This window comes from Labeo rohita, chromosome 3 (genome assembly GCF_022985175.1).
Source record: "Labeo rohita strain BAU-BD-2019 chromosome 3, IGBB_LRoh.1.0, whole genome shotgun sequence".
NCBI lineage: Eukaryota > Metazoa > Chordata > Actinopteri > Cypriniformes > Cyprinidae > Labeo > Labeo rohita.
Window position 1 is genome coordinate 20322131 of NC_066871.1, and position 20466 is coordinate 20342596.

General features: G+C 37.4%; 3 protein-coding genes across 3 annotated transcripts in view; 2 read left to right on the forward strand and 1 right to left on the reverse strand.

Moving 5' to 3' along the window:
* The window catches only part of smg1 (SMG1 nonsense mediated mRNA decay associated PI3K related kinase), a 40244-nt gene extending 38476 nt beyond the window's left edge, over positions 1–1768 (forward strand). Inside the window, 2 exon segments of the mRNA XM_051102132.1 lie at positions 308–414; positions 505–1768. Of these exon segments, the coding sequence (XP_050958089.1) occupies positions 308–414; positions 505–582 (185 nt within the window). The 3' untranslated portion in view covers positions 583–1768.
* Positions 1769–4106: 2338 nt separating this feature from the next.
* On the forward strand, positions 4107–13262 carry arl6ip1 (ADP-ribosylation factor-like 6 interacting protein 1). The gene is made up of 6 exons (XM_051098753.1): positions 4107–4266; positions 5154–5287; positions 8617–8736; positions 9357–9474; positions 11770–11854; positions 12377–13262. The coding sequence occupies exons 1-6, from the start codon at positions 4231–4233 to the stop codon at positions 12493–12495; spliced, it is 612 nt and encodes a 203-aa protein (XP_050954710.1). The 5' UTR covers positions 4107–4230; the 3' UTR covers positions 12496–13262.
* Positions 13263–14813: 1551 nt separating this feature from the next.
* On the reverse strand, positions 14814–17211 carry LOC127156068 (uncharacterized). Its single transcript, XM_051098763.1, has 4 exons — positions 16913–17211; positions 16329–16490; positions 15970–16171; positions 14814–15830 (listed from the first exon to the last, which is right to left on the reverse strand). The coding sequence occupies exons 1-4, from the start codon at positions 17039–17041 to the stop codon at positions 15718–15720; spliced, it is 606 nt and encodes a 201-aa protein (XP_050954720.1). The 5' UTR covers positions 17042–17211; the 3' UTR covers positions 14814–15717.
* Positions 17212–20466: the final 3255 nt, after the last annotated feature.

Below are 20466 nucleotides of genomic sequence, written 5' to 3' on the forward strand. Positions count from 1 at the left end.
CACTAAGAAATTTTTTGTGAAATCTGAGAGCTTTCTGACACTGCATAGACAGTAATGCAACTGCTAGCCAAGAAAGATTTAAAAAAATATTTAAAATAGTCCGTGTGACATCAGTGATTCAACTGTAATGTTATGAAGCTATAAAGCAATACTTTCTGTGCACAAAGAGAATGACAGAATTTTCATTTTTGGGAGAACTATCCTTTTTAAATGTTTGAATAATAGCACCTTCTAAAGGAAAACAGTGCCTTTCATTGAAGACATCTTATGCTTTGCCAAGATCACTGATCAGCAGTTTTTCCTTCAGCTGTGCAAGAGAGGAATTCCTACGCCGTTAGTGTGTGGAAGAGGGTGAAGGCCAAACTGGAAGGGAGAGATGTGGACCCTAACAGGAGAATGAGTGTCACTGAGCAGGTGAACATTCCTCCTTTAACTACACAACCTTACTCTTACTGCTGTGTGCCTTTCTTAATGCCACGTATCTGTCATCCCGCTCTGTTTAAGGTGGATTATGTCATCAAAGAAGCGACAAACTTGGACAACCTGGCACAGTTGTACGAGGGATGGACAGCATGGGTGTGAACGGGATCCTTGTAGATCACTTTGGTCCAGCGAGGGTAGAAATCCACCAAAATCCACTGGGTCTGGGGCAATGGAGCCACAGAGCACCATGCAGGAAAGGGGGGGGTGTAGAGACCCTCCCTCAGGCCCACACCGGATCCCCGTAGCACAGCTACACTCGGCGATCCAGCTAACACAACGAAATGGGTCTGCATCTGTCTCCCCGAGATGTGTGGGGAGCTCATCAAGATGGGGAGGCGGGGTGGGGGGGAACAAGGCACATGCGGCTTGAACTACCCCCCCAACCAACCCCTGTATCAACAACAACAAATAAACGTCTGTCAACTATCAAAACAAATAGGATTTGCCACAGGGAAAATTTGCAGGAGACAGTTTATCCACTCTCAGAGCAAAGGTCTGCGGTAATTAGCGAGTTTCTAGACTACGTTTGTGTGAGATTGGAGGGAAAGGGTGATCCGGTCTAGGAGGGATCCTCTGTTTTTGGATGGCTCGGGGTCGGGCACGACTTGCGGCTGAGCTGTCTCCTGCTGGAGCGGGTGTGCAGGGCTGTGTGGCCAGAAGGCTCTAAGGACTCTATTCGAAGCCAGAAGGCCTTTGGCAGACCTTAGAGTTTGTTCTTAACCACAAAAAAAAGACCTTTCCCCCTCGAGTATATATAGGAAACGCTGCAAAAAAACTTTTTACACCTTCACCAATGTACTGCACAGATTTCACAATTAAAAGGCAAATCGCAAAGTGGCTTTGGGAACATTCACTGTCACGTGTTTTTGATTGTTTGGCACAATGAATGATGTGCTTGGAGCTGGCAAGTGCTCGGTCTGAGGTCTCTTTGATTTGATCCTTGAGTATGATCCAGGCTCAATACAGTGAGATGTGCAAATCAGTTTCTAAATGCTTTTTTTCTTAGTATGCATCTCTGATCTTGTTTGTGTATTGTAGATTCTTTCTCCCTTTCCTTCTTTGCTATGGATTTAGTCTAGATTGCTCCTTTTTTTGACTTGCCTGTGGAAGTGTATCGTCGCTGATACATGTCCCCATTAAAGCTTGCGTTTTACTGATCTTGACCTAGTTTTACATTTTTAGTGGGAGAAATAAGTAATGGAATAGTGATGTGGTGATGGTTACAATTGTTGTCTCTTAATGGTTTTACTCCACTTTGTTGGTCAAATAAAACTGATTAAACTTCTCTGGTCTTCAAGAAAGTGTTTGCTGTGTGTTCATGTTTGTCTGATTTTTACACTTTTGGGATTTTAATACTTAAAATTCATTTTTCACTTGCACACTGTCTACTTTTTGTACTGCAATTTAACCCTGATGAGGGACTGGGCGTCTTTCGTAATTACACGTGTCGTTAAGTTGCTTGACCTGAGGTTTATAGTAATGTAAGTCTATTTGTTTTTGAGCATGATACATTTTGCTTTCAATCATCACAGATTGTGAGAACTTTAACTAAACTATTAACCTTTTTCTTGGGGTACGGCCATTTGTACATTTTATGGGTCTGGCTTCTGGTCTCATCCGCATTCAGCTGTTTTTAGCTGTATAAAACAAGTGTGTAGCACTGAAACCCTATTGTAATTGTTATAATGGTCACGGATCAACAATCTCCATGTAAAGCTGATCGTGCAGACCAAACTGTAAGTCGTAGAGACTTGAAACTTGGAGGGATGGTAGTACTCACACCGCCAACGTCGTCACCAAGGCTCACCTCAATCGGCCTGACGGGGGCGCTACAGCGATCAAAAGTACGAAATCGCTCATAACCCCTGAACAAAGACTCAAGTGTCTTATGTCTTTGGAATCTTTGGCTCCTGGTGAATTTTGTGGTGTTTTGGATCTTTTGTGAATTAGTCCTAGTTTTTTGCCTGATCAGAACCAAACCAGTGTAGAAAGATTCTTTGGAGAATCTTGAGTCACTGTCTCACAATCAAACTTTTGACTCACTGTCGCAAAGGGACGTCAAAACGTTCGATAGGGGCAGGGGCGTAAACAATTAAACATTGAGCGGTTTTTCGCACATACACGTGATTTTTGTATCATGCGATAGAACTCATCATTCTGGACAGCTTCGCCTCTAGAACCACTACTGTCAATCAAATCGTTTGTTAAATGATTGAGATGTAAAAACCTACTTTTGCAAACTAATCCTAGGTTTTTCGCTCATTCTGGAAAAAAAAAAACTGCAGTACAATTCTCTGGAAAATGTTGAAATTTACCCTTTGGGAAGCTATAATGAGCTCATTTAGAAAAGGGGCCTGTCTGAATGTATTCAAAAGCCTAAACGAAAACTTCCCAAAACCTAGTGAGCACATGCAACAGGTGATTCTAAACAGGCATGCAAAGTTTTAAGGAGATCGGACCACAGCTGGCGCTATAACAGTCATAAATGTTACAAAACACAATATCTCTATGGTAAATTACCTGTACTGACAAAAAAAAAAAAGGCTTGCTACATAAGGTCTTTTTTCATATGTGCTTAAAGCGCTTGAACCCTGATAAACGCTGTTTGATATTGCAAATTAGTGTGTCGTACTATATTACTTTAATGTATTATCTTAATTATGAACACACTGGTTTGTAGTGCAAACAGTTTTACAGTTTACTGCACGTTGTTCCTCTCCTTATTTCCCTATAGCGGCTAATGAACCGGAAGTCTCACCTATGCAGTTACTTATGCATTAAAGAAAAAGGTGGATATTTTATATTAATATGTGATCTTGGACCACAAAACCGGTCATATGTATGCTGAATAAATAAGCTTTCCGTTGATGTCTGGTTTGTTAGGAAAGGACAATATTTGGCAGAGATACAACTATTTGAAAATCTGGAATCTGAGGGTGCAAAAAAAATCCAAATACTGAGAAAATCGCCTCTAAATTTGTCCAACTTAAGTTCATAGCAATGCATATTACGAATCAAAAATTACGTTTTGATATAATTACGGTGGGCAATTTACCAAATATCTTAATGGAACATGATCTTTACTTAATATCCTAATGATTTTGGCATTAAAGAAAAATCGATAAATTTGACCCATACAATGTATTTTTGGCTGTTGCTACAAATATACCCGTGCAACATAAGACTGGTTTTGTGGTCCAGAGTCACATATTGTTTGAAACTAAAAGCTATATTAATCGACCAAATTTACTGACGTTAATAGTGGCTGTTTTCACATGATTGTCCACCATCACAAAAATGTACACCTGTAAAATACCATTATTTGGACCTTTTTGCATAGTTTGAGGAAATATAAATAGTATTCAATTTTCTCAGATTTTTTTACACATTTTGTAGTTTTGAAGCTCAGCCATGTTACCCATGTTAGCAAATTTTATCTTTTTATCTTTATGTTCATTTACAACGCTGTTAAGCAGTTCACCGATTTAAGTTTACTCGCCATTCACTGCTCATTTGTTAGGAGATATTTCTTTATCGTTTTAGACTCTGTGCCATATTTGTGAATGTTTTACCTTTTTATTGTGTAATAGCGAACTACATTTCCCATGAGTCCTTGTATTCCGAGTTTCAGATAAAAACATCCTGAAAATAACGGTCGGTTGACAGACTGCCGCAGTACGGGGGAGGCGCGTTCATGTAATCGTGCTCTCCGAGGAACACAAATTCGGAAATACACCAAAATAAACCATGGCTGAGGGCGATAATAAAAGTGCAAATTTGTTGGTAAGTGTTAGTGTTAATGTTGCTACTTACAAGCAGTTCCCCTGCTGTCGAAATGTATATCTTATTGTGTTTGTCGTCTTTAGCAATATGCTACACGGGTTTCTACTGCGGTCGCAATCTTAAACAGTTTGAAAAAGACATGACAGGGCAGCATAAAGCTTAGTCTGTCTCTAATTTTAAATGTTGGTCGTGTGAATGCAGTTAATGTACGGTAAACATGCCACGATATGAACTGCGTGATAAGATGTTAGCAAGCTAATTCAGTGCTAACGAAACGGATTAACTTACTCTACATGTCTAGTGCCTCACTAAATGGTTTTATGGATAATGGATTTGTTTGTTACGTATTTAACATATTGAAGTGTTTAATAAATATTTGCATTTGATAAATATTTGTAATTTAAGATTGCGTGAACGTTGCTGGAGATGAGCTAGGCGAAAGTCTGCACATCCTGGTCTTGTTTTAGAGATTAATTTTGTTATAAAGCAGCCAAGAACTCTGTTTGAATTTTATGCTTTAGTTTTATTTAAACGTACACTTTAAAATTTGAGCTACCTATATTTTGACGTGATATCACAGATAAAGGAAGTGACAGGGTTGACCCTTTATATTTGGCCTGCTGGTTTGAACACAGGATTTCGCAGTCGCTGTCTTGAAAGTCATTTATCCATTTTAGTTTGTACATATTACCACCTAAAATATATCTCTGATAAGCTACTGTTTCTTTTTTATGTTTGTCTTTACATTCCTGACATTGCAGCTGTATGTGCCCATCCCATGACTTAACGTCACTCCCATTGTATAGCAATTTCCGATAATGCCATGTCATGTGTCGTAAGTGAAGCTATTGTTTTGACACTGTTACTAACTAAAAGCATTTCTGTAGGCTCAAGAGACGAGTCAGCTGGAGGAGCAGTTGCAAGGATGGGGAGAGGTCATCCTGGCTGGGGATCAGGTCCTGCGCTGGGAGAAGCCGTGGTACCCGGGAGCATTACTGGGCGCCACAACAATCCTGTTCATGTGAGTTTGTGGATCATAGCATGCATTAGAGCTATTTGTTGACTTAAAGCCTAATTTTTCACTTCAGCTAATCAGATAGGGTTGCACGCTGAAAAGTCCTTGAGGTATTTAATGGTTTTTACCATCAACACTTACTTGCTTTCTCAAGCCTCAGATTATATTGGTTGTTGCACACTGTAAACATATTATCTTTATAAAAAAAACTATTAAGATAATGTAATCTGATCTGTCTGATATTCTGAATGATTTCATGAATGCCAGAGTAATTATTACTCTTATACCACCGTTAAAGTATTTTACATTTTAGAAAAATAGAATAATGTTGCCAGTTAATTTATACAAATAAAGCCTCAGCCAAATTAAAAGGATGGTTCACCCAAAAATTAAAATAATTACCACATGATTTACTCGCCCTCAAGCCATCGTAGGTGTATATGACTTTGTTCTTTCAGATGAATACAATCGGTGTTATATTAAAAAAATCTTTCAAGCTTTATAAGGCCAGTGGTTTGCTGTTGAGATTTTGAAGCCCAAAAAATGCATCCATCCATCATAAAAAGTACTCCACATGGCTCCAGAGGGTTAATAAAGGCCTTCTGAAGTGAATCAGTGTGTTTGTGTAAAAAGTGCTAACGAAACGGATTAACTTACTCTACATGTCTAGTGCCTCACTAAATGGTTTTATGGATAATGGATTTGTTTGTTACGTATTTAACATATTGAAGTGTTTAATAAATATTTGCATTTGATAAATATTTGTAATTTAAGATTGCGTGAACGTTGCTGGAGATGAGCTAGGCGAAAGTCTGCACATCCTGGTCTTGTTTTAGAGATTAATTTTGTTATAAAGCAGCCAAGAACTCTGTTTGAATTTTATGCTTTAGTTTTGCAAAAAAAAAAAAACAAAAAAAAAAATCCATATTTAAAACTTTACAAACTGCTCTCAGAACTGCGCTCAGTACTGCGTATGCGCACTGGCTGATATCGCCCGGAAAATTAGCTTGTTTAAATGCTATTGGAGCATAAGGAACAATATTTATGAGGCAATTGTTGTCAGGTTTCATTGGTGATTTCAAATAGGAAATTTAATCGTAAGCTTGGTGAACAGTTTTGGAGAATTTGATGTTTTCTCACTCAAAGAGATGGAAGATTCAAAGATGGCTACCGAGTGAAATGACTGAGTGAAGGGACTTTGCTTGTTGTACGCACATTTGTGAGTTAGTGGTGTCCTCTTTTTTTTTTTTTTTTTTTTTCCATAATGGGTTAGTAGGTTAGTAGGTTTTATATAATATGAATGTGTGCGGTATCAATGTAGTTCATTTGTACTACATTTGTCATTTGACCCACCTCATGGGGATGTGGCATCATGGATTCATTGGATGCGCACTTCAGAATCTTGCCAGCACAAGATGTTATTTTTTTGACTGCTGTTTTATGAAAACAGTGAAATTGAACATGTCACTCTTTTCATACACTGTTTTTGCCTACAATTTAATAGGAAAGTGTATGATTTCACATACAGTCAGTCACTTTTTTTCTTTGTTGAATGTGTCTGTATTTAAATGAATCTGTTAATAATTCAGTGACTCACTCAAAGATAATCACTTTTCTTTTTTTCTTTTTTTTTTTTGCTAAATGAAGATGGTTTTTAAACAAATCTGTTTACTCAGTTATTCAATGACTTGCACATACTTGTCACTGTGATTTTTGTCTTTTGTTGGTAATTACTGGCTTAAAGTATTAGTTCATTCCAGAATTAAAATTTCTTGATAATTTATTCACCCCATGTCATCCAGTATGTTCATGTCTTTCTTTAGTTGAAATGAAATTAACGTTTTTGAGGAAAACATTCCAGGATTTTACTCCATATAGTGGACTTCAATGGTGGCCGTTGGGTGGAATGTCCAAATTGCAGTTTTAATGCAGATTCAAAGGGCTCTACACAATCCCAGCCAAGGAATAAGGGTCTTATCTAGCAAAATGGTCATTTTGTACAAAAAATAAATAAATAAATAAATAAATACAAATGTATAGCCTATATCAGTGGTTCTCAAACTTTTTATACCAAGTACCACCTCAGAAATATTTGGTTCCCCAAGTACCACCATAATGACCAGCAGTAAAATACAGTAGCATAGTAGGCCTAACTATTTAGCTACAGCTCTGCACAGTTCAAAAGCGAGGCAGTTTTATTCCTAATAAAAATATTTATTGTTGTCAGCCACTTTAACATTGTAAATACACAGTTTGAACATTAACACATTGCTTAAATTAGCACAGTGCTTAAAAACAGGTAAATAAAAATGATTAAATACTTGAATAATGATTACATTGAAAATAGTTGTATCTAAAAGTTAAATAAAAACTGTATTGTACATGTAAATGTACAAAAAAAGTAATTAAAAAAAAATAACTTTACTTAGATTAAGTTAAATTGCACTGTGTTTTAACATTAATTTATATTTAATTTAGTGATTCCTCTGCATACCACTAGAGGGAGCCAGAGTACCACTAGTAGTACTCTGTACCATACTTTGAAAACCACCACCCTATATAAATGCTCATCTTTCACTAGCTCTGTATCCACAACTTCATGCTATACGTAGTCACATTGGAAAGGTCACCTGTGACACAGACAGAAGTACCAATCCAAGGTTTACAAAGTAATTGTGCAAAAAAATGTAAACTTAAGTACACAGACGAAGAACTAACCACGCATGACCTTTCCAACGTGATTGCGTACATTGCCGAGTTCGTGCAAGATGAGCATTTGTGGTTTAGGTAAATCTTTTTTTAGAAAATGACCTTTCGTTTCACTAAATAAGACCCTTATTCCTCGGCTGGGATTGTGTAGAGTCCCTTTGAAGCTGCATTAAAACTGCAATTTGGACCTTCAACCTGTTGATCCCATTGAAGTCCACTATATGGAGAAAAATCTATGGAGAAGGTTTCCCTCGGAGAAGGTTTTCTTTCTCCGACTGAAGAAAGACAGACATGAACATCTTGGATGACATGGGTTTGAGTAAATTATCAGGACATTTTAATCCAGGAGTGAACTAATCATTTAACTATGTAACCTGCACAGAAAATATTTTTAAAATACTCTGCACCAATACACAGACCAACAGTCCAAAAAAGTACATAAAAACCTAAGACGCTTCCGAAAACACAAGTTCTTCCTCCTTTTATGTTCCGAGTCATCCTGTGCTGTGAAATAATCATGTGTCGTTGTGTGTGTGTGTGTTTTTTTTTTTTTTTTTTTTTGTGACATTACATGCAGTCGAAAAATGAAATGAATGCTGTTTAATGTCCCCTTTCTTCACTGGCAGGCTTGTCTACTTCTTGGACCCCTCTGTGCTTACTGGTCTGTCCTGCACTGTCATGATCCTGTGCCTGGCTGATTACCTGGTGCCCACTCTTGCTCCCCGTGTCTTTGGTTCTAACAAATGGTGAGTGAAGGGAAATCAGCAAGTCCTACTTTCGACCGCAGGCTCTGAAGTAACATAATCTCTTCATCTGCTAGCGAAGTCAATCAAATAGCAGAACTCGAGTGTTTATCTCTTGATCTAATAAACTGCGACACTTCAGATCCTCTGAAGACACTGAGGTATTTGCACAGCATGTATTTTTCTTGCCTCTTCTGGTTTCATTTTAGTCTGTCTCCCCTGGCAACTTCCCATGCTCTAGTTGAGGAGCTGGGGTCTCTGGTGTCTCTGAGTGACAGGTTGCAGTTGCTGCTGTGAGTGTCCAGTGTCAGGCACAGTGTTGATTTGACTCAGCACATCTCCACTCTGCAGTGAGAGGTCTTGCTGTGCACATCACATTCTGCAGAGCAAGTCAAGATCAGACCCCTGGCATTTATTTTAGTATCTGGCAGCTTCCTGTGGCGCTAAGCTTTAAGCCTTCAATATGGTCATGTTTTATGCCCAGAAATAAAATGCAGTGGCTAAGCAGAAATGGAAACAGATTTCCTCTTCGTTTATGATACGTTTGTGCTACCCATAAAGACACAGTCAATAAAGCATAAAGACATTGTTTGTTTTCTGAGCACTATTTTGTTCCTATGCAGGACCACAGAACAGCAGCAGCGTTTCCATGAGATCTGTGGGAACCTTGTAAAGACTCAGCGCCGTGTGTTTGGCTGGTGGAAACGTCTGTTTGCCCTGAAGGAAGAAAAGCCAAAAATGGTATGCTCTTTTGACGACTTGTTGAACAGCACCTTCCTTGTTTTATGTCTTAGAAATTGCTAGTGACTCATAAGCATTTCACACTGCCGTTTCACACCACTAAGCAGGCTTTATCACTGTTGCGCAGCAGTAAGAACAAACAAACATGAGCCTAGCCCTAGTACACAGCTCACAGCTTATACATAATTAAGGAGCACTTGTGCCCCTAAGAGAACATTTTTAGATGCTCAGAATCCTGAAATAAAATGCATGGCGTAGACTATTAGAATGCAGTTATATGCTACTGAAATTCAAGATATGAGTGCAGGCTTTTGTCTTATATTTACACTACCAGTCAAAAGTTTTTGAACAGTAAGATTTATTTATTTATTTTTTTTTTTTTTAAGCATTCTCTTCTGCTCACAGAGCCTGCATTTATTTGATCCAAAATACAAAAATATTGTGAAAATACTTTTAAAATAACTGATATTTATTTGAATATTTTCTAAAATGTAATTTATGCTTGTGATCAAAGCTGTATTTTCAGCATCATTACTCCAGTCTTCAGTGTCACATGATCCTTCAGAAATCATTCTAATATGCTGATTTGATGTTCAAGAAATATTTTTTTATCAATATTTAAAACAGTTCAGTACTTCTTTTTTTTTAATATTATAATATTAAATAATAATATTTATAAATAATATTTTTAATACTGGTAGATTTTATCATCTGTTTTGCTCAGTTTCACAAACGAAAATAGTTCCAAACATCAGAACTGTAGTTTCGCTCCCTTAAATGGGACATCTGATGCCCATTTTCCACAAGTTGCTATGATTCTTTAGGGAAGTGAAATGTTTGCAACATTCTTCAGTTAAAATTCCTCAGTGATCATGTAAAACAACACTCTTTTTATCTTGTCAAAATGGCTCTGTTTACAGCGAGCCTTTTCGGTGCATTTCTCTTTAAATGATAATGAAGTACTGCTCATTCCGCCCCCTCTTCCATTTGTGTATTCAGTGGCGCGTTGCCATCAACAACAAAACTAATCTACTGCGACCTCAGTGGCTCTGATGTCGGGAGAAAATGCGGGAGAAGACTGTTATGTTCACTTTTACATCCAAAAAACCTGCTTTGCTTATGAGACATTGTCGCTACAGCTGCTTGAGCGCAGAGAAAATACTTTTAAGTGGCTGAAGGTGGAGATATGGTAATAAAGGACAGTCCATCAGCGGTTGTGGGTGGAGCCTGAGCAATATGACATCATACTGCTCAGAAAATTAAAACGGCTTGATAATTAAGATGGTTTAGGTTTTTTGGGGATTTAAAAAAAAAATAATAATAATAAATTCAATGAATTTTTATCATTGTGCGATGGTTGTGTCCACACACTGCTAAGACACATTTATATCCAAACACCACGTGGAAGTTTGCATCTGATGTCCCCTTTAATGAACCCACATTTTCAAACAAATTAATTAAAGTTGTCCACTTCCAGAACAACAATTTACAAAAAATGTACTCTCCCCTTTATCATCCAAGATATTCATGTCTTTCTTTCTTCATTTGTAAAGAAATTGTTTTTTGAGGAAAACATGTCAGCATTTTTCTTCATATAATGGACTGATATGGTGTCCTGATTTTGAACTTCCAAAACGCAGTTTAAATGCGGCTTCAAATGATCCCAATAGCGGTTGTAAACGATCCCAGCCGAGAAAGAAGGGTCTTATCTGGCATAACAATAGGTTATTTCAATAAAAATAATACAATTTATATACATTTTAATGCCAAATGCTCGTCTTGTCTTACTGTGCCTGGACTGTTTTGTGCTTTGTCCCTCAACTTCAAAATCGCCCTATATCGCTGTTTTACCTTTTTTGTTAAGGGTGTTTGATCTTCTTTGCATGTTCACTTTGCAAAGACTGGGTCAGCACTTCTGCAGCGATGTAGGATGATTTTGAAATGATTTTTGAAGTTGAGGGAGAAAATATGATTGGAGTTTTTCAGAAAAATCCTGAAATGTTTTCCTCAAAAAGCATAATTTCTTTACGACTGAGTGAGTACATTATATGTGAATCTTTGTTTTGGAAGTGGACTTCTCCTTTAAGCCAATGATTTAATAACCCATTCTTAAAGACAGTCACTTGTTTTCTTAATGGTTGAATGAATAATCAATAAATATAAATTCATTGATCAGATGCTGTTCAAACCAAATAGTGCAATTGAAAGCGTTTTTGTATATTATTGCAACTTCTGTAGAAATCAGGCTCCGCCTATTTGTACTCCTTGTAACACATTTGTTTTACTTCTCTACAGTATTTCCTCTCCGTCATCAGCAGTCTTGTGGCTGTGGCCTGGATCGGACAACAAGTGCATAACCTCTTCCTCACCTACTTGATCGGTATGTACACTGTTTATCTAGGCTAAAAGTTAACTAAGTTATGCAAACTACATGAAGAAATTCCCTGTGTTGAAACCATGTCGTATAACATTAGAGCAACACATTGCACATTTCCTGCCTCTTACATCACAAATGCATTCAGATTTTTAAAATCACAAACTAGCAGGCAAAAAGGACTGTAAGATTTATGAATCTATGACACACCACAGTGTACAAACTGTAGAGAAGTCACTGTCCTTCATCAAAGCCTAGCTCATGCAAACAGTGACTAGGCTGCGCAACAAAGAGGCCATTGTATTTAGGTCATGGAAAGCCACAGTTTCAATCCAGAAATATGCTGCCACTTATCCTCCCTACACACAAAGTTTGTTAAATCTATTTGTACCAGTTAGGTCAAATGTTCTGATGCAAGTCATAAAAGTGTTGTCCATTATGAAATGAATAGTACTTACATGAAGAGGTCAGTTGGGTTTATGCCTTCACTGGGCTATTATCCAATCATTTTCTGTTTTATATCTGCAGTGAGTTTTCTTCTGCTTCTGCCTGGCCTCAACCAGCATGGCATCATCACCAAATACGCTGGCATGGCGAAGAGAGAAATCAACAAACTTCTTAAACAGAAGGAGAAGAAGAATGAGTAAAAGAGTAGGCTTAAGTGAAAAGTGAAATTCTGATAAACTTTAAAGTTAAAAATGGTCATCTCCCCCCTGTTTACGGTCAGATCTCCACAGACCAATGTAAAGCCTGAGCTGATAGTGAAAGTAACATCTAGTAAACAGCTTAAACGTATGCCGATATCTCTTCCGGTTCATATGTAATATTTTGTTTTCAGGTTTCATTTTCAAATTATACATTTGTTTTCCATCAGAAGTATTTTTTTTTTTTCCAACACTGAAATGTTGTTCATTTCAGCTGTCTTACATCCGTGTATATTTGCTTGTCATAGTAAATGTGTTAAAATATATAAAGAGCGCTTAATTTCTTCTAATTCATTTTTAATTGTGAAGCAACTATTGAACATTTAGTTTAACCAATTAGATGCACAGAACACATCATCAGAAGTCTTGAAATGTAGCCTTTTCTTCCTCAGATGGCTTGGAATCATGCATTTCTGCACTGTTCTGAAAATTGCACTGGAAAAAAACAGAACTGGAGTGTGTTTGTGTAGGGGAGCTTTGCCCCGTACTGCTGTACTAGTGCTGTGTGGACCTCATTTAATGTCCTCTAGCTCTAGCCACTTCCCAATCCAACACCTGTTGCTGGGCTGTAAATACATGTTCATTTTCTCTCCTTGTATTTCTTTGTGTTTCTACTGGCTTATCTTAAGTTTGTCTTCTCTCCTTGTTCTTTTAACTGTCATTTTGTGTTTGAGTGTGGTCAGCACAACAATAAACTGATCTAAAACTAATTTTGTTTCCCAAATCATGTCGGTGTCAACTAAAACTATTAAAAAATAATTTTTGGTGATAAAGCTGAAATAAAATATGATTAGTATATTTTTAAAAACGTGAGATTTTAAAATGAAGAGGGAAAAACCTAAAATGAAATTAAAGTATAGTAGTAGTATATAGTACTCACAGGGTTCCTACGGGTCTTTAAAATCCTTGAAAGTTTGTGAATCTGAAAAAACAATTTCAATGCCCTGGAGAGTTTTTGAAAATAAACAAACATGGATACAGGTCCTTGAAAGTGCTTGAATTTATTTTATGCAAGAAGTTTTCTGGAAAAAATCTATATTATTCCCTCAGGTCCGCTGACGTGTTATTTCGCCAACACGTTGTGCCTTATGCATATTAGCTTGCTTAATTTTTCTGTAGTTACGGTGACCATACATCCTCTGTTCCCTGGACATGTCCTCTTTTTGGACCTAAAAAATGCGTTCGGCCGGGATTTCTAAATCACCCAAAATTCTGCTTTTGCTTTCCACAGTCCCTATTCATTGTGTGCATTTTTGTATTAAAGCCCTACACGGGACTGTTTTCTTGATCCTGCTCTGACTGAATTTTGGGCCATAACTGCATGCTCACAGAATCATTCTACTATTGAATATAATTTCTGCACATCAGGGAACCGCTATCAAATACGGAGTATTTAAACGTCTTTAGAATGACCGCTATTCACTTTCACTTTCAATTTCACGATCTCACACACTCTGTATAAAGGGAGCACATCTTACAAGATCAGAAATGAGCCAATTATCTGCTGAGCAGTAAATTCTCCAGCATGAGTTGTCAGTCATCTCTCCTTACTCTTGACTTGACCCATGATCGTTTAAATCTGATGCCTGCAGCTTGTGTTGGATGCAGGGTTGCCAAATCCGCATTTTTTGCACAGAATTGGGCTGATTTTAAACTGTTGATTTTCTCCCGTGGGTTAAATGTTTGAAATACAGCATAAATTACATTTGACTGAAATGCTTGTCTTAAAACATTTTGTATTCTACCTGTGATAAAACTGTGCAAGATATTAAGTTTTGAGATGGCCACTCGTAAGGAAGTGTGTTTATGATCAATCTGCACAAGGTTGACTGTAAAATATACATTTTTGGTATGGAAATGAAATAATATGAGTTTTGATATGGGATATGGTCATTGTGCTACTTTGGGGACTTAATTATAATAATTAAGATTAAGAATGGCTTGCCAGAATTCCAAAGGTCCATCACTTGGCCAGGTGCAGAGCTGAATATTCTTCAGTTTTATACAAAACAGAAATACAACAAATGGAATTTCAGATCTCTGTTATATGGCCAAAAAAATGCTGTTTTGCATAGTTGTGTTTAACACATGGAAACTGTAACAATGTAACACGATGTACCTTTCTCTCACCTAAATGCCCCACATTAAGTCCTTGAATTTATGAGTATTGGACCTGGAAAGTTCTTGAAAGGTCCTTGAATTTGAAGTTAACCAAGGTGTGGGAACACTGTAAATAACACTATCCCGAGAACGAGAGCACCTGTTCAGCTGGGTTTCGGAATGGTTGTTTGGTCCGCACCTGAGTGCAATTTGCTGTATTCTCACCTGCCAAAAAGATCTGCACCAAGGAAGGAAACGAACTTGAGTTCGATTCAGTCGAACCAAACAAGACAGCTGTGAATACAACCTTAACTCAACATTAAAGTGAATCTTGGACCAGTTCTCCTCTCTTCACACAACATGCTCCTCAGCAAAGGTGAGCTTAATCTTTTGATTCTTTCAGCTGATGAAAGGCTTTAGTCACTGCAGAGTGCGCTTTCAGTCCAACCTCTCTTAAAACATGCCGAGACAGATCTTTACCCTGTTCGTCACTGAACTGGCTTGCAATTCCAGCTGCAGTGCTGAACCCATTCCCCATTGAGAGTCTCTGCATTATCCTGTCTTCTTGTGCATTTGTCTTATGTGGACAACCAGTCTTTTTGGGGGACTTGAATTAATTAGTGTCACTGTAAACCACAGATTCAGAATGACCAGCTTCTCTTGCAATGGCTGAAAGGGTCATCACTTTGGCCTTCTTCTGGACGCAGGCTTTCAGTCACCTTAAGAGCGGCCCGCCTTCTTGTAATCTCAGTGAAAATTGGAGGAATGCTGCCAGTTTGTCATATAATTAAGAAAACTAGCACCAGGTGCCAGATTAACACCAGTAACTTTAAGACATGTGTAAGTGTTCTCTAATTTTGATCAGTTCTTTTTCAAATCTCATTTGTGCTTCAGAATATAATTAATTTATGAAATATGCTTAAAAACGTTCCTTCAACTCACTGTTAGGATAGCTTCAGATAGGACTAAGCAGATCTACAACCAGTGTACAACTTTGTTTGATTCCTAACCAGCACAATGAAGTATCTATCTTTAGTTATTTTTAGTTGTTTATTAGCGTCATGTTCAATACAAACGAAAAGAGTCGCTGTGCATGTCCCAATGCCGAGCTGCCCACAGAATGCTCTCCCCAGACTCTCTTCTGGCCCGTCCAGGCCCAGCTGCAGCCTTCTCCTCTCCTATAGCCCAAAATAGCAAAATGGCTCTTTGCGTGGCTATTTATGAGAGTCACTTGCATACTTCTACACAAACATTAACTGCGTATGTTGAAGTGAGTTTTGTTGAACCCTTTGTGTGCATATGCAGTGGTTGAATTACCTGTGATAATATCATGCCTGTGCCAGGGGACTGGTTGTCCACTTGCTTCATTTGTTTGACATCTGTCAGAATTGGTGCAGTGCACTGTTTGATATGTTGTCTGGTACAGCATGGCCTCAGCGGGGTTGGTGACCTCTTTCATCACAAAACCCTCACGGTTTTGTGTCCTGTTCTGTACCCCTACTCTGTGTAGGACGTAATGCTGTACACATACATAACACAACATCATAAGTAATAATGAGGCAATTAAGTGGTTTATCAGTATGTTTTTATATGATTCTTCTTAACTTACCACCTACTGTGAAAATGTGATACTGCATTAAAAACAGACAAACTTTGAATAAACACTTAAGGCTTACTGGTACGATGTCTTTCGGGCCATGTACGTCTCTGGAGTGTGTCTGTCCTTGTGACACACGAATGTTACTAAGATCCAGCTTTCCATCATGCTGAGAGGGATAACTTGGATCTCGGGGCAGAAAGACCAGAGCTTGACCATCACGTCCTCTTCCAGAAAAACTCTTTTAAGAAACAGAATTGAAACATTAGTTTCTGTTACCAAAATTCTTTATTTAGTTCATCCTTTTAAGTGGCCTTATTAGTGGTAAAGTTTTCTGATACAAAATGATGAAACAACAGCATTATGAGTGCAATATTCTGATATTGTAGTATTTGGTTCTGCAGACTTGTATGAATTAAAATCAACCTAAAACACACATTTCAGACTTTAATTTGTCTGCTATGTGAAACCAGGGATACATTTGCCTCCCAGAACATTTTTCCCTGTGAAGTGATGTGAGCAAGTATTCATTTATGGAACAAAATGGCTCTTTTGAACTGCTAAGACTAATTTCATAGCATCAATGATGTTTCTAATGCTCACTGTTGGAAAAAAGGACGCGATTATGTAATGTTAAACTGCGCGCTCACAGTGTGCTCTTACCTCCGCGTGTGTTGTAGAATAAATGGATTTAGTCTGATCGCCAAGAGTCAGTGTGCTTTGATGCATTGGCCGTTTGCCCCGTACACACGGTGTCGGTGTGCAGGCGGGACGCTCTTTGATTGAGGTCATCTGATGATTGCCTTTACCATGTCCCAGAGACACAACCTGCAGTTCTTCTCCTCAGAGATGACTCGACTCTATAGAACGATTTTGAAAATCACGGTATGGTATACGCTCTTCTCGCTTGCCACTTTTACACTATTCCACTGTGATCCTCATCCTCACACTCAGTTTCTGTTGATTCACAACAGGCGCTGGGCAACGTCAAAACAAAAGACTTTTATCTTCAAGTACAAGTGTAAGAACGTGTTTACATGTTAATAATACTCTACTTTTAAAAAAAATAATAATACTAACAATAATAAAAACCTAGAAAAAAATGTCTAAAAGGGAAAAAAAATAAGCCATTCTGTATAAAACAGTGGAATAACAGATTTCTATAACCTCTAATGTTGTGTTGTCAGATTCAGTGACCCTGCTTTTTATCTGCAGCTATTTATATCAGACCAGAATGCTGTATATAACTGAACAGTGATCACACATCATTTCAACAAAATCTTTGTATTTTATAATGTACATTCAGCATACAAACATTAGTGGCCTTGCTTAAAAGATTCAAAAGTAATGATTGGATTCAATAAACAATTTTAGAATGAATTACAATATTGACTTAGTTAAACTAAAATGGCCAAATTTCCTTTGATATATTTACTCACAGTACAAGTAATTGAGCTCATCTGACATAACGTTCATTCAAACTGAACATGAGTGCTGTGCTTTGAGAACACTGCTTTCTACTATGACACATTAGACCTTTCGCTGAGGTAAAACTACTTCCACATTGAAAGCAAGTGTACAGCTTCTTTTCTTTGTGACTTAATATGTGCCTCTTAAAGTTTCCTTTGTGGGCACGTGAAAGGTCTGTGTACAGTGTGAATTATTATGTAATCATTAAGATTTCCTTTTCGCTCAAACATCTTTCCACTCTGAGGACGTGTGTGATGGTTTTCTTCAGTGTTGAGTTGTCTAAGTTTGTAACAAACACCTTTTGTTCCTCAGACAGTTTTTTGCACTCTTCTCCTTGATTTGTTATAAGTTTTGGCAGTCTATAGCACTCCAAATGTTTTCTCCAATCCGACCTATTAGTACAGCCCAAACCATGATAATAATTGACAGTTTTCAGCAGCAATAATTAGCTATTTTCATTCTGTTCAGTGGCATTATTTACATTGAGTGCCGCCAATATGGCCGATTGATGGCGTGTCGTGAAAACACTCTATATGGCTTTTCATGAGTGTGAGTTCTCATGTGAGATTCAGCTTGAGTTTTATTTCTGAAACTCTTTCCACAATGAGGGCAAATGAAAGACTTCTCTGCATAGTGACTTAATATGTGACTCTTAAAGTTTCCTTTACTTTTGAATCTCTTTCCACACTGAGGGTAGGTGAAAGGTCTTCACTTCTGAAAGGCCCTTTGACTTCTGTTTTCTGAGTGCTGCTTTGTGAGAAACTTTGGGAGCAAGTCTATGATTTTTTTTTCCCATTGGAATCATGAGCTTTTTAATGCTGATGTTTCTCCCCCATTCAGATCTTGACTTTTCTGTTTCACTTCCACCAGGCTTAAAATAACAACATTAAAATGATAAAAATCAATTGGTATAAATCTGAACCCCATAGAGATTATTTAGCTGCATTTTTAAGTCATGTATTTTCTTCATGTGTTTATTTCTAATCCACTCCTATGATTTTATACATACAGCCAGTAAATCTAGTGAACACTGTACCAAAATAGTCAACAAAGTAAAACTAGGAATGGACACCAACCTGCTTGTTCTTTATTTTTTATTCTGCATGGTTTTGGATCACACATGTCCTCATTCTGCTTTTTGACGAAAATCATCTTTACAGTAGCAGATCAAACACTTCAGTTGTTACACTTTGAGATTCACAGGCCTTTTCTGGTCTTAATCCTACTTAGTATCTTTCTAAAATGAATTTAAAATATAAGTAATAGAAAAACTTTTAGAGTGTGTATTAAAACACACTATGCCATCATAAAGTGGGATTTGACCAGACTCGGGTGTATAGTCTCCTTTTGTATAGAAAGAGGGAGCGGCGGGCTTAAAAACTTCAATAGTGCACTATCACCACCTACTGTTAGCATGAACCAGACACACGTCACCCTCCATTCAATTGTTTTTATTACTGTTCATTGAACATTTACAAACACAATGAGCAATTTTGTGTAACATGCCAAAGAGTGTAAGTAACCATGTTTTGTAAATACAATAATTTTTACATTTAGTTCTAGAGAAGAGTAGCACCAAAAGAAAAAAAATCAAATTGTGAGAGGAAATTGAAGTATACAAAAACAAAGTCCAATTCAAATGGCATGTCTTTTTTTTTTTTTTTTTACATGCTTTAGAATCTCGTTTTAATGCAGAGTATATTATTTTCTATACTATCAGTCTCACAAGGTCTTTGAATTTGTTTGACTGAATCATCAACATAGGTTATATACATTTTTGCCCAGGATAACATCACTGCTGAAGAGTAATTTGCTGGATTTACAGTGCACAGCATAAATGAGTACACCCCCTCGAAAACTTCAGAATTCAGCAATTACTCTTTACTTAGAAGTCAAGTTAAGGTTCTTTGGTGATATAATGTTCCAATAAGTCTGCTTGATCAATTACAAAAGAAGAATGTCAAAATTATTCAGGAAAATAAGATTTTCTTATCAAAGTGATAAAATGTTGTGTTGCAAAAATGAGTACACCCTCCTGAAAGTTACTAAATAAAAAAAGTGTATGTTTAAGATGATTTTTGATCAAAAGGTAAGTATACTGAACAAAACTTTTAAAGACAAGTAATTTCCTGACAGTTAAAAGTGTTATATAGCCTACTGAATCATACTCAAGACTTTATGTTGAGCAACAATGGAACCACTTTTTAGCATTAAAGAGGACAGTGGTACAAGAGGAATACCAAATTATTGTTTTAAGTGAGAAAATATAGCAAAGTAACACCAACATTCAAAAACAATGGACTTGTGACAAGGCTCCTGAAATAATCAAGTGTTCACTGTAAGTTTTCATTTAGTGATAAGTGAATTTTTGCTGGAAAAAAGAGCAGGAGAAATACCACGCAAGTGTCTCAGAGCCGGCAAAAGCTATGAAAAGAGTGACACTTTATCTCACAGAGTATGACACAGCCTGCAGAAGTGACATGCAAGGTTGTTGTCACCACTAGAATTACATGCTGTAGCCAAACCACAATAAACTAATTTAACCTCTTGCAAGGACCATATTTACAAAATACAGACTTCTAGGAATACATTGTCTGGTCTAGAGACCAAGTCAATTTTTTTGGATCCAAAAGCATCCAAAATGTTCTGGTGTTGCTAGAGGAGGAGTACGGTGAGAAGTGCCTGATTCCCACAGTGACTTTCAGTGGTAGTAAATCTCTTACACTGGGATGTATGAGTACTGAAGG

What these genes read in the sequence shown, in the direction of transcription:
- arl6ip1 (XM_051098753.1), top strand. Translation starts at nt 4,231, where the DNA reads ATGGCTGAGGGCGATAATAAAAGTGCAAATTTGTTG. An exon ending in GTCTTTGGTTCTAACAAATG is followed by an intron (nt 8,737 to 9,356) that starts GTGAGTGAAGGG and finishes GTTCCTATGCAG; the next exon opens with GACCACAGAACAGCAGCAGC. An exon ending in AGGAAGAAAAGCCAAAAATG is followed by an intron (nt 9,475 to 11,769) that starts GTATGCTCTTTT and finishes ACTTCTCTACAG; the next exon opens with TATTTCCTCTCCGTCATCAG.
- LOC127156068 (XM_051098763.1), bottom strand. Translation starts at nt 17,041, where the DNA reads ATGACCTCAATCAAAGAGCGTCCCGCCTGCACACCGACACCGTGTGTA. An exon ending in ATTCTACAACACACGCGGAG is followed by an intron (nt 16,491 to 16,912) that starts GTAAGAGCACAC and finishes GTTTCTTAAAAG; the next exon opens with AGTTTTTCTGGAAGAGGACG. An exon ending in GCCCGAAAGACATCGTACCA is followed by an intron (nt 16,172 to 16,328) that starts GTAAGCCTTAAG and finishes GTATGTGTACAG; the next exon opens with CATTACGTCCTACACAGAGT.